Source organism: Leiobunum rupestre, chromosome 5, assembly GCF_980474605.1.
Source record: "Leiobunum rupestre chromosome 5, qqLeiRupe1.1.hap1, whole genome shotgun sequence".
In the NCBI taxonomy this organism is placed as follows: Eukaryota; Metazoa; Arthropoda; class Arachnida; order Opiliones; family Sclerosomatidae; genus Leiobunum; species Leiobunum rupestre.
In genome coordinates, this window is record NC_143388.1 from 25188735 (window position 1) to 25201296 (window position 12562).

General features: G+C 39.0%; 2 protein-coding genes across 2 annotated transcripts; one reads left to right on the plus strand and one right to left on the minus strand.

Annotated features, from left to right (window-relative positions):
• Positions 1-214: 214 nt before the first annotated feature.
• On the minus strand, positions 215-11921 carry LOC149943941 (cytochrome P450 3A41-like). The gene is made up of 4 exons (XM_090175905.1): positions 11780-11921; positions 8326-9440; positions 418-1349; positions 215-348 (listed from the first exon to the last, which is right to left on the minus strand). Exons 1-3 carry the CDS (start codon positions 11783-11785, stop codon positions 947-949), a joined length of 1524 nt encoding a protein of 507 aa, XP_090032031.1. The 5' UTR covers positions 11786-11921; the 3' UTR covers positions 215-348; positions 418-946.
• On the plus strand, positions 4240-6082 carry LOC149943942 (uncharacterized). The gene is made up of 2 exons (XM_090175578.1): positions 4240-5746; positions 5802-6082. Exons 1-2 carry the CDS (start codon positions 4243-4245, stop codon positions 5915-5917), a joined length of 1620 nt encoding a protein of 539 aa, XP_090031704.1. The 5' UTR covers positions 4240-4242; the 3' UTR covers positions 5918-6082.
• Positions 11922-12562: the final 641 nt, after the last annotated feature.

Sequence of the window (12562 nt, forward strand, 5' to 3'; positions counted from 1 at the left end):
TTTACTGTTATTGGACATTTTATATCGATAAAAAGTTAAACACATTAAAAACCCTTAATAAGTAATTTATGTTTAATTTTTTTAATTTTTCCGATTTGCGGAAAATTTTCTGGAAATTTTTCCGCATTTTATTTTTCCGGAAAATTAACAACACTAAAACATTGTGAAATTTGGTAGGTCGTACTTAGAGTCGAATTTTTCAAATGATTCTGTCGCCATTTGAGCAGATGACTGCCTTTACTCTTGCTTTTGAGGAGGAGTAGAAAGTGTAGTCTAAATCTCTGCTGCCATTGGCCAATTGCTCGCAGTGTACTGTAATTCTCACCACCGGAATTAAGGAATAGTTGCCTTTAGTGTAAAAAGTGTACACTTTAGTTTCAAATAAGCGAAAAGTAGCCACTTGCTGTAGTATTGTACTTTATGCTTTACAGGACAGCTCAAACGGTGGAAGCTCCGGACCAAGAAATATTTCAACGATGGAGAACGTTTTTATTGAAATTGCTTGTTACATACGACCGCACAATGAAATGATAAAAAAGTCTATTTTAAATAAGCTATTTTATGTAATAGGTGAAACTTTAAAGTGCAGGGGGCTGAAAAGATGGTAGTCACGTGACTTTGTGGAGAACTGCAGCGTCATCTATCCTAAGAAATACGAATTATTATTCATTTGTTTGCTAATGGCGGTTTAAATTTTGATCGATTCATCTAAATTATCTAATTATTATTATTATTATTATTTAAAAATCTTGTAATAGAAAGGTGGAAGTTAATTAGCTGTCTGCAGTATCTGGAAGGAATAATTTATTTTCATTACCATCGCACGGCCAACTACGAACACGAGTTACCGAATCGAAGTTGGCCATTTTAACAATGGCTTAAGACCAAATTTACTTTATAGTTTCGCCTTTTAGAAAAGTTTTATTGAAATGAAAACCATTGAAGATTATCTCTCCTCCAAATTCAAATAGACGCCATTTTTGGCGTTGATAATAACGGTGGGACAGTCCAATTGCAAAGGCACCTCGGTTCTGCTGGATAGGATCAGTTTGTACTTGGCCAGCAACTTGACCAGGGCCAACTTCATCTCGAGCTGGGCGAACCTCATGCCGACGCAGTTCCTGGGACCGATCCCGAAAGGCAGATAGGCTCCTTGAACTATTTTCGACTTGTTTTCGGCCGAGAACCTCTCAGGGTCGAACTTCTCCGGATCTTGCCAGTATTCGGGGTCGTGGTGCAGTTGGTACGTTGGTGCCAGGACGTTAGTGCCTTTCGGGATGAAGACGTCGTCCACCGTGATGTCTTCCGTGGTATGACGAGTTATAAACATCACTACTGGTGGATAATATCTGAAAGACGAAAATAGTGGTCTCAATCTTATAGGTTATATATATAAATATATATCGGCCTATTTTTCTAATATCGGTATCGGCCAATATCGGCTTAAGCGAAGTCGATATTGGCCGATACCGGTATTCGAAAAACATTTGTAGGAAAAACATTTAAAAATAATAAAATACTATGATAATATTTTATTGTCATAACCTGACAAGTTCCTCAACAAGGCTTGGCTTTGGTCTATTTCTTAATTTTGTAAGTAGGTTTCCGGTTGTACTAAACAGCCTTTCACTATTAACACTGGATGCAGGCGTCGATAGATAGATCCTAGCAAGGCTGGCAAGAATTGGGAATCGTTCTTTATTGGCGCGCCACCATTCGAAAACATTGCTCGTCTTTGGGATTAGAGGTCTATGAAATTTTCGCCACCAAAGCGCGTAAGACCAAAGAAGGTTTTTAAAAGACCTAAAGAGTGATTGGCCGCGCCACCTACGCCAGATTTTGGAACCTAGACCATTTCTCAGACACGGGGTTTAGAGTGTAAACAAATAAAATCAACGATATTCGATTTCTGATAGATAATATATATCAAGTTAAATTAAAAGAAACATTCTGATATGTTCTTGCAAACTTCTTTTTATGAGAAATTAGAATAAAATGGTATGACAGTGCACTGAACCGTCTTTTACAATGATTTTATCATATACACTACTGTTTTGATAGATGACTTTATTAATATCGGCAACGGATCCCTACGTAGATTACTTGTAAATCTAACTTTAAATTGGTTATCACCAGACCTTGGCCTTCTCATGAATAACTCATTAATTAGACTAAGAGTACGTGTGATCTATCGAAGATCAATATACTAATGGATCCGAATCATAAGCCAAAACCCATTTTTAAAGATGCATGGTCTTCCAGCGCCTCTACCGAGAGAATCGTGAAACTTTTCCACCCAAATACAAAGCACGTGCTTAAGATAATAGGCCTAATGTCGTTCGGTTATATTAGCCACGTGTTTACTATTTGGGTAGAAATCTTTCTAATTTCGGACACAGTGGCGCTTCAATCGGTGGTGTTATAAAGGATTCTAGATTCTGTACTGGTACTTTATTAATTTATCCAAGATTCTACGAACGTAATACATTGACACCAAAGAGGTAATTAACTATCGTTCCAGTCAAATTTAATGACGTGAAGACACTTAAGCAAGTGTCGGATCGACATGTACTAGCTAGATTCCAAATAAAAGTAGTTGACCAAATAGCTTTTATTACCCTATGGTCTCGAAATATGACACTGCCCCACTATTATGTTACCTTGTAAAATAGCCCTTTTGAGTAAGGTGCTTCGAGTAGTTGGAATATTTTCCAACGTTCTCTGTGCGCGGACAGATATTGGCAAGCATCGTTCAAGGACGTTAAATTGGACGTACATTAAAATAACGAGTCGCTCCAAAATTGCCACACATTCTGATGTTATGTCTTTTAATGGTTTTTTAATTGAAAGCGTAGCCTATTTGGAACAAGTGTTTGAGCTATTTTATGTACCGCAATTTATTTGAAATGTTTCCCGGTCCCCGTAGTTCTTTTATTTCTACGAGTTGGCGAGGTGCAGTGTATCTTACAATACCGTATTTGGGATCGTAAAATTCCAAATACTAAAATGATCTCGGTACCAATAGTCCTTTAAATAAAAAATAATTAATAGCCGATTATAGAGTTTGTGCTGCTGCGACTGGACAAATAATTGGTTTGTCTATGGTTTTTCTTTATACTGCCAAAGCTGAAAATTTTCTGTCCATAGATCTGGCAGCATTTTTCAACAGGAGGGCAAGACAGACAGAGAGGGGTTTATTTAAGCGCCTATGGTTTAAATTGCTTATAAAAACCGAACCAAAATTTTTTAAAAATATTTTTCACTATTTTAAAGAATATTTCAGGGTACGCGTGTATCAATTGTGAGAGCTTTATGAGAATTCAAAACAATTTATCACCATGCGCTCCCACTATAGGGTACAGAATTCCAGATTAACTTTCTTTATTACCTCTCCGAGGGGACTTTGTACCCAAGGAGGGGTTATACAACCACCGTGTCTGTCTGTCTGTCTGTGGGTGGGTCTGTCTGTCAGGACTGCAAACGCGTTCGCATTTTCGAGGCAAAGGGTAATCACTGCGTACGCAGTTTCTTAGAATCAGGGAAAAGGTTTTTCCAAAAGCGCCCTCTTTTTGTCATTGAGTGTAGTGTAATTTTTTAATCGGCCGGCATTCGAACCCGAACCCTCTTGAACGACATTTGAGCGTTCTACCGCAGAACCACGGATACAGTTACGCTTAAACATTCTTATGTTATTTTTAGCAGTTCAGAAAAAACGAAACGTTAAAATTGAACATTAATGTATTTCGACAAAGCATGTTCTACACCTACTCTAGATTGGCACCAATTAAATAACCAAAAACCATATTAATTATATTATTTATTTATTATAATAGGTCAAACAGGTGCCAATTTTTGAGGGACGTTTCGACTTTTATTATAATATATGAGTTTTTGACGACTAAATGTTTATAAAAAAAACCTGAAGTAGGCCTTCGTTTTTAGATAAGAATTATTTCTTTACGCATTGTTCTTGGCAGTGAGGCCAAAGGGGGGAGAATTGACTGAGCTCATTGGGCAAACGCTTTTTAAACGGTATAAAAGACCAGGAACACTTTGTATAGCTGTTATTTCTACGGCTTAAATCAGAACAAAGTCATCTGTTTGCTCCCGAAGATTCTGACAGCATTTCCCCGATAACCTTTAGAAGCTGCAGTGTTTTGGTAATTATCGGATCCTTTAGTTGCGTTGAATTATTAGTTAAGGTAATTACTGCTCAATAATACTTTTGGTTAATTTGCAGTAATGGACGCTAACATGAAAAGTATCATGGTATTCCTGTGCTTCGGTCTCTTGATTCAAGAATTCCAAGTGTCTTCTTTGCTGCTGACGAAAGGAATTGTCGGGGGTGCCATCGCCAAGAAAGGTCTGATTGGAGGCGGTCTCGCGGTCGCCAAAGGTGCCGGAGCTCTGGCCATCGGGACTGGACTGTTAGCCAAGAAGGCTGTCGTGGTTCCCGTGCTCCTCGGAGGCAAAGTCGTAGCTGGGAAAGTAGCTGTGGGAAAAGCTAAGGTTGGAGTCGTGGGAAAACTAGCAGTTGGAAAAGCAGGACTAGCTGTTGCTGGAGGCAAGGCTGCCGTTGGAGGTACAGTTGCTGTAGCCAAAGCTGGAGCTGCAGTCGTTGGAAAGGTTGCTCTTGGTAAAGCTGGACTAGCTGTTGCTGGAGGCAAGGCTGCCGTTGGAGGTACAGTTGCTGTAGCCAAAGCTGGAGCTGCAGTCGTTGGAAAGGTTGCTCTTGGTAAAGCTGGACTGGCTGTTGCTGGAGGAAAAGCGTTGGTTAGTGGTAAAGCTGTAGTTGGGGCTGCTGGTCTGGGTCTGGCTAAGAAGGTCGGTGGTGTTGCTGTCGTCGGAGGTACAGCCTTGGTTGGTGGTACAGTTTCCGTAGCAAAAGCCGGGGCCGGAGTCGTTGGAACGGTTGCACTTGGTAAAGCTGGACTGGCTATCGCTGGAGGCAAAGCTGTCATTGGTACGAAAGCAGCAGTTGGGGCTGCTGGTCTTGGTCTGGCTAAGACGGTCGGTGGTATCGCTGTCGTAGGAGGAAAAACCCTTGTAGCTGGAACAGTGGTTGCTGGTAAAATTTCAATAGCAAAAGCCGGAGCCGGAGTCATTGGTAAAATAGCTGTTGGTAAAGCCGGAATCGCTGTTGCTGGAGGAAAGGCCCTGGTTGCCGGAAAAGTAGCTGTCGTTGGAACTAAAGTAGCCGCTGGAGTCGGAATGGCCAAGAAAGCCGCCGTCGGTCTCGGAGGAGCGGCTCTGGCTGGAGGTAAAGTCATCGTCGGAACTAAGGTTGCTGGATTAGGATTGGCCAAGAAAGCGACTGTCATCGGTGCTGGTAAAATCGTCGGTGGAAAAGTACTTGTCGGTGGTCTCGGTGGTGCCAAGCTAGTCGGAGTCAAGTTGGGAGGTTCTAAAATAGTCTCTGGGATCGGAGCTGCCAAATTAGCAGCTGGAAAAGCTGTCTTAGCAGCCGGAGCCAAGGCCGGGAGCGCCAAATTGGGAGCTGCGAAGGCAGCTGTAGCTGGTCAAGTCGCAGTTGGAAAGTCCGCCACAGGAGTAATTGGGACTAAGGCAGCTGGAGTTACTGCCGCCTTAAAAACTGGAGCAGTCTTAGCCGGGAAAACAACGAAAGCAGTCCAGAATGCAGTGGTCGGAGTCGCCAAAGCTCTGACTAGCGTTCCTCGAGCGGAAGGAGATGTATCACTGACCAACGGTCTCCACAACACAGTGGAACAGTATGGACCTGCAGGTGGTATGTATAAAAATCTTGAAATATTTGAACAGTGAATTGATGTTCCTCATTTCAGCCCCTGTTGAGTTCCCGGTAGTCCAGCAATTTCCTGCAGTTCCATTGGAGCTGTTGGAAACTGGTAAATCGGTTCCGCAAGTAATTGTGCCGTCTCCATCCGGTTTTGGCATGTGAACCGGGTTCCTCGCTCCACAATAACTCTTCACTATATTTATTTTTAAAATTCCATCTCGGTTCTTGTAAATACTGTTTTAAATGTATGGTAACTTCGCGCTAGTTTTTGTACCATGTGATGATCTATATTGTTGTAAATATTTTCTAATAAATTATTAGAACGTGCATTATTCAAATTATTTCGTTAAAAGCCGTTATTTTATTAGAGGGCAAGGAATCTATCTAATAAATTCTATACTGTCTAATTTGATATTCAAATTCCTATACCAAATTATAGTTCGAACGAATATGATTTCACTTCGGTATGATTCTAAATCCAGTCATAACTGCGAGGTTTAGTTCGGTCTGCTAGCGTCCTAAACTTTTATTTTTGATAATGAAATTGTAATGAAAATTGTTCCAAAAAAAGGAAAATTTTAGGTAAAAGATTAATTTTTGTATTAACATAATTAATTACAATTACGTATTTGTAATTTCAAGATTTTTAATTTCAGATCTAACACGCTTTTCCACTCTTATTTCTAGCCATCAATGTAACAGAAGGCGTATACTACTCCCTCGTTCTGAATTAACTTTTCGCTTGTTCTGGTGGAGATATTTACTCTACACTTTCTACTCATTCCCCAAAGCGAGAATAATTTTGATAAAAGTCACGCGCTTGTCCAGAATGTTTCTACAGGGAGCCGTTTTGGGACAACATTTTTACCTCAACTCTAACTATTCGCCACCACAGGAGGAAAATAAATGACGTCAAAATATTACTGTTTTTACCCTAGACCGAATTCTTAGAACCAGCTAAAGATAATTTATTGTCTTCAGTAGCTGAAGTAAAGTGTTTCTTCTATGCAGACTTTAAATTTGAAATTATTATTTGCTTTAATTTAAACTTGAACACTAGTTTCGCCGAAATTGTTGAGCAACGGTAACATTTCAATCTGATTATATTAACGAAACTGATCAATTTTCATCCTAGTCCTGATTTGAACCCGCAACCTTCCAAACAACAAAAGCGTACGTTACGAATACGTCACCGTGCAATATTCAGATGTGTAAAAAATCATTTCTCGTCTGCCACAATTGAATAGCCTTATCCACGGTGGAACTCAGTTTTTATTCGATTTAATTAAGTTTTCCAACTTCCCCTAGAATATGGTCATTATTGACTTTTGGTTACGCTTAATGTTGACATTGTAACTGAAAAGTCTCATTTCCATTTGAGTCCGACACGAATTTTACTCGACCCCAGTGGCGTCTTTCCCATTGGGCAAAAAGGGCACTGCACTAGGGCCCCAAGATTCTGGATAGCCCCATTTTTCAAATAGTGAAATATTGCTCGAAAGTCCTAAACTTCGTATTTAGTCGCGTCTATAGACAGGGTAAATCTAAAACGAATAAAGACTTTTGGTTTTTGGTATTTTTAAATGCAGAATAAGTTTCTTCTTTAGTAACCTTTAGTAGGACAAGCGAAACTATTTGAACCGATAGTTGTAGATTTGAGCGACGATTGACTTCGCACTGGAGGTTAGAAACTTGGGTGGAGTTACGGGGGATCGCCCAAAGCTTTGGCCAGGGGCCTCCAATTAGGTAAAGACGGCCCTGCTTGACCCTAAACGTAAATGCGTTTACGGAGTTCAAAATCTGGAAAAATTAACAAGCGTGTCATATTAAGAGTTAAACAAACCTGGCTGTTTATCGAACAAAAGTTTTAAATATGTTACGAAACATAATTATGAAAAATATCTAAACTACTAATCTGTTTCAGTTCGAAAGCGGGGCTACCTTACATTTTGAATCTGAAACGAATAATTTAGCACGATAAATGCATGGTAGCCCTTTTAAATCGACCATTGCCCATTTACGAACTTCCACTATGTGTTTCTTCCCGCCTGTTTTCGGATTAAAGCCAGTGGAGTAGCCAGGATTTTTTTCGGGGGGGGGGGCGCACACCATTGAAAAAAAATTAAAAAAAATATTTGTATTTACGACCATACGTTTCGGGGACATAAAGCCATTTAGCTCCAAGTACATTCGTAATTAGAGACCTAACACCAAAAATAGTAATATTAATACCAGATTGTACAGTGGCGTAGCTAGGGGGACGCAGGGGATGGTCCACCCCGGCTGCCACCCGTTTGGGCGTAATTAGGGGGTGACACCCGACCGTGAAAAAAATAAAAACTTGCACAAACTAGAAACTACTAACTAGCACACAATGGTATCCACCCCAAGTGTCACCCATGCTAGCTACGCCACTGAGATTGTACCATGGGCTTACCTAAGTAAATTGTGTTTTTTTAAAAGCCCTCTAAATTTAGTCACACCATTTTCCCCAGTGATCGAGTCAAGAGGAAATTATAACTTATTGCAGTACCATTAAAGAACGATAAGAACAATGAAAAATAACCGACCTTAAAGATTCACTGATGACTTGATCCAAATATCCCAGTTTCTGCAAATCGTCGTACGTCGGATTTGAATGGTCGATATTGGCAATTATTTCCTGATACAATTTTTCCTGGACATCCGGATGTGAAGCCAATAAGAAGGTGGTGAAGCACAGTCCATTTCCAGTTGTATCGTAGCCCGCGAGCAGAAAGAGTTGCGAATTGCCCACAATGTCATCGTCACTCATTTTCCCGATTTCTTTCGAGTCCACTTCGGCGTCCAGCATATTCTGCAGCAAATCAATCCTTCTTTGACCAGAGTCCATCCTCCTGGCGTTAATGACCGCTCGTAGATTCTGTACGATCATCGTGGTCATTTTCCCAGCGGTCAGATGGTTGTTGATGAAAGCCACCAGCGGTATTAGAAAGGGAACGATGAAGGTGCTTCTGGTGGCCGGGTTGCTGGCGTAACGCATGTACTCCTTGACGGCTACAAAGAATTCGTCCCGCGGGTTTCCTAAGCAGTCGACGTCCAACGCTAGAGCGCAATGAGCTATCACGTCCAGTGTCAAAGTGCTGCAGTATTCCAACATTTCCACCTCGCCATCCCGTTGACATTTCTCACCAAGGACACGTACGAACTTGTCCGTCTTTTGACTTATGACGTTAAACATCAGCTTCATTTTGCTGGCGCTGAAGGCTGGCGTCAAGACACCTCTGTGTTCTTTCCAGCGTTGTCCTTTGACTACCAGAACCGAATCGCTCAGTGGTTTCAAATTGATGGAGAAGTCCATCCGTTGAGGGAAAGTTTGGAAATGACGTATCATGATTTGTTTAATGACGGACGCGTCCTTGATCACCATCATGGGCATCTTACCCACGAAGTAGATGAAGACGTTACCGTATTGTCGGAGCCATCTTCCGATGGTCTCGTGAGGCAAAGCTCCGTCCTTGGTCAATTCTAACATGTTGCCTACTAGGATGGATGGCTTTGGCCCGGGAATGTTGAACTTCTCGTAGCGTTTGTACATCAAATAAGTGATGACTGCTTGTCTAAAGGTGAAGATCGCCAGTAAAGCGAGCAAAGCTCCGAAAACGTAGAACAACCATCGCGTTAATAGTAAAGGTACGGCGAATATCTAAAGGAATTTAAACGCTTGTTGAAGACAAAAGTTTAACATACCGTAATACCCTTTTAAGTTATAAGTCAAGAAATAAATCGATTCTGAAAGTCAGTGGGTGAAGACTCACTTCCTCTACGTCATAATCATAATCTAGTCTATTTCGTCGTCTTTACTTAAGTTTATGACTTACAGGACAGGAAGTGAATATTCACAAGATATGAGGAACGAAAATTTCAGGCACTGACTTTCGGAATCGAACTGTTTTGAAATTTAGTTTTATTATGCCTCGACTGCATTTCCAGAAAATAAAATTTAGTAGTTTCTTTATAAACTGTTAGCTTATTAAGTAACTATGTCTTAAAGTCGAGTATCTGGCGCTTGTGGGAGTCATAAATAGTACGTACAAAGTTCTAAAAAGTGATTGAAAATTGTACTTATTCCTACAGTTAGAAGTGCTCATGCTCTACCAGTAGGGTAATAATAATAATAATAATAATAATTAGCTAGGCTAATACCCTTGGTCCTTTCCCCTAAACAAAATCCAATTATAGACGAAAAATAAGTAGAAAATTATGTTCACACTTCGTAATCGATTAACCACTTTTTTTAAATTAATTAAAAACTTTGTACCCGGTACTCATTAATACAGGCAGCAATTAAATGAAGTGTAATCAATTTTTGTTTTTATTATTCATATATAAATCAATTTATTGTTATTATCAATAGTGTTGGTCAATATGGTAATTTAACTGATACCGATTTTGACAATTTACTGATACCGATATCTAACCGATTATTATCGATACCGATATCTAACCGATTATTATCGATACCGATATCTAACCAATTATTATCGATACCGATATCTAACCGATTATTATCGATACCGATATCTAAACAATTATTACCGATACCGATATCTAACCGATTATTAACGATACCGATATCTAACCGATTATTAACGATACCGATATCTAACCGATTATTAACGATACCGATATCTAACCGATTATTAACGATACCGATTTCTAACCGATTATTAACGATACCGATATCTAACCGATTATTATCGATACCGATATCTAACCGGTTATTATCGATACCGATATCTAACCGATTATTATCGATACCGATATCTAACCGATTACTATCGATACCGATATCTAACCGATTACTATCGATACCGATATCTAACCGATTAATATCGATACCGATATCTAACCGATTAATATCGATACCGATATCTAACCGATATTTATCGATACCGATATCTAACCGATTATTAACGATACCGATATCTAAACGATTATTACAAATATCTAACCGATTTTTACCGATACCGACATTTTAAAATGAATTCGCGCCATCTGCCTTGTTTTTTGAGAATATCGGTTTTAAAATGTCGGGAAAAATCGGAAACTATCGGTATCGGGTAAAATCGGTAATTTAGACGCGAACCGATTAATCGGACAAATCGCGATATCGGTAACCGATACCGATATCATATCGTGCTAGATTGATTATCAAATTAAGCACGTAAATAAAAATACATTCTTAAATGCGCTATTGAAAACTAAGCTTGATGTTAATTTTAGAAATAAATCATTTAAGTGGGGGTTTAATTACGAACGAAATTGAAGGTTCAAATTAAACTAAATATGATTCGATGGTAAATTTATTTATTTATTAATTTTTTAAACTCTTCAATTAGTAAAACTGAATGCCGTGAACATGTATTACCTGATTTTACTTTTTGGAATTTTATCCTTATCTCTTAAGGAAAAAATTTCAAAAAAAGCAATCCAAGGCCAATAATCTCATAAGATTTTAAATCATCTCTAATTAAAACATGAAAGATAACGAAGAATTTAAATCAAATTATAGAACTTATCTCCCAACGTTAAGCGCTAAAATTAAATTCATAAAAAAATATATTTGTATATATCCAGATAATCGGGAGTAGCAATTGTAGAAACCCAACAACCAAATTTAAACAATTTATACGACAAAGTCTAGGTGTGAATTTTAGTTAGAACCAACTTTAAACTGAAATAAAGGTTTAAAAAATCTCTAAGCAAATAAAATAATACGATTTGGGATCATTTGGCACTAGAAAGTTCTCATTGTGAGAAATGAAAGCCAAACCGGTTTTGTAGACGTTCTACGACGATTAAATTTCAATTTGGAATAATATCCTCTTCGGGCGATCATCAAATAAGCCAATTTAGGTTTCATTTCAAGCCAAGAAATTAGCAAAAGCAGTTTATAAATTCATGTTGATTAACCGAGGGTATTACGGTAGTAATATTTTAAGTGCAAAACACAGAATTTAGAAATATAAACCATCAACTTACGTGCATTTTGAGAACGCAAATTCGTCTAGCTAACTATTTGAACAGCCTTCGCGGGTCCGGCGAAAACAACAAAATTCTCGTTTGGCCAAAAGAAAGTCGTTTCGAAATGTTTCTAGTACAATAGCTCTGTCATGCAAAACCGAGGCCTAAATCAGGTCTGCACGTTTGAGTTATCGAGACGTTTCAGATAATCCCGATAAGACGGTCCCCGCGTACAGGATTGTCAATGTTACAAGACAAGAAGATAAATTATGTACAATATCTTATTGAATCAAATAAAAGGGAAGATTGTCAACGACCGAAGTTCCATAAGTAGATTGAAAAGCGACATCTAGATATAGTTTGGACTTTGGAAAAGTCGAACCAGTCACAGTCTGTGGCACTTACTATTTAAGCCAATCGTCGTTCGAAATCAACAATCACGTAACATGAATTACGCGGTTTTGGCTTTAAAGCGTTTTTAAATTATGATAAATTGGAGACTAGCACCAAAGAGTAAAGGTACAGCACGCGCTAGCATAAAACGTGGCGCCATCCCTAGGTTTAATACTGAACTATTAATTAACAAAACAGTCTCCAGGAATAGAGGTTCAGCAATAAATCTAGAGATGGCGGTAGTGTAATTACAAAATTTCGGCTGCTATAACCAATACATGGAATCTAGTACGCGTTTTGCCAAACTCTCCGTAATCATGCTGTAATACTTAAAGGGCCACACCGGCGTTTTAAAAAGTCGGCTTGAATTTAGCACGTGGTAGCAGGTAAGACCAATCCTATTCTGGA

Excerpts from the sequence above, each read along its gene's own strand:
- LOC149943942 (XM_090175578.1), top strand. The coding sequence starts at position 4,243 with ATGGACGCTAACATGAAAAGTATCATGGTATTCCTGTGCTTCGGTCTC. Across the intron at positions 5,747-5,801 it reads ACAGTATGGACCTGCAGGTG|CCCCTGTTGAGTTCCCGGTA; the intron begins GTATGTATAAAA and ends TCCTCATTTCAG.
- LOC149943941 (XM_090175905.1), bottom strand. Across the intron at positions 1,350-8,325 it reads GTCATCAGTGAATCTTTAAG|ATATTATCCACCAGTAGTGA; the intron begins GTCGGTTATTTT and ends TTCGTCTTTCAG.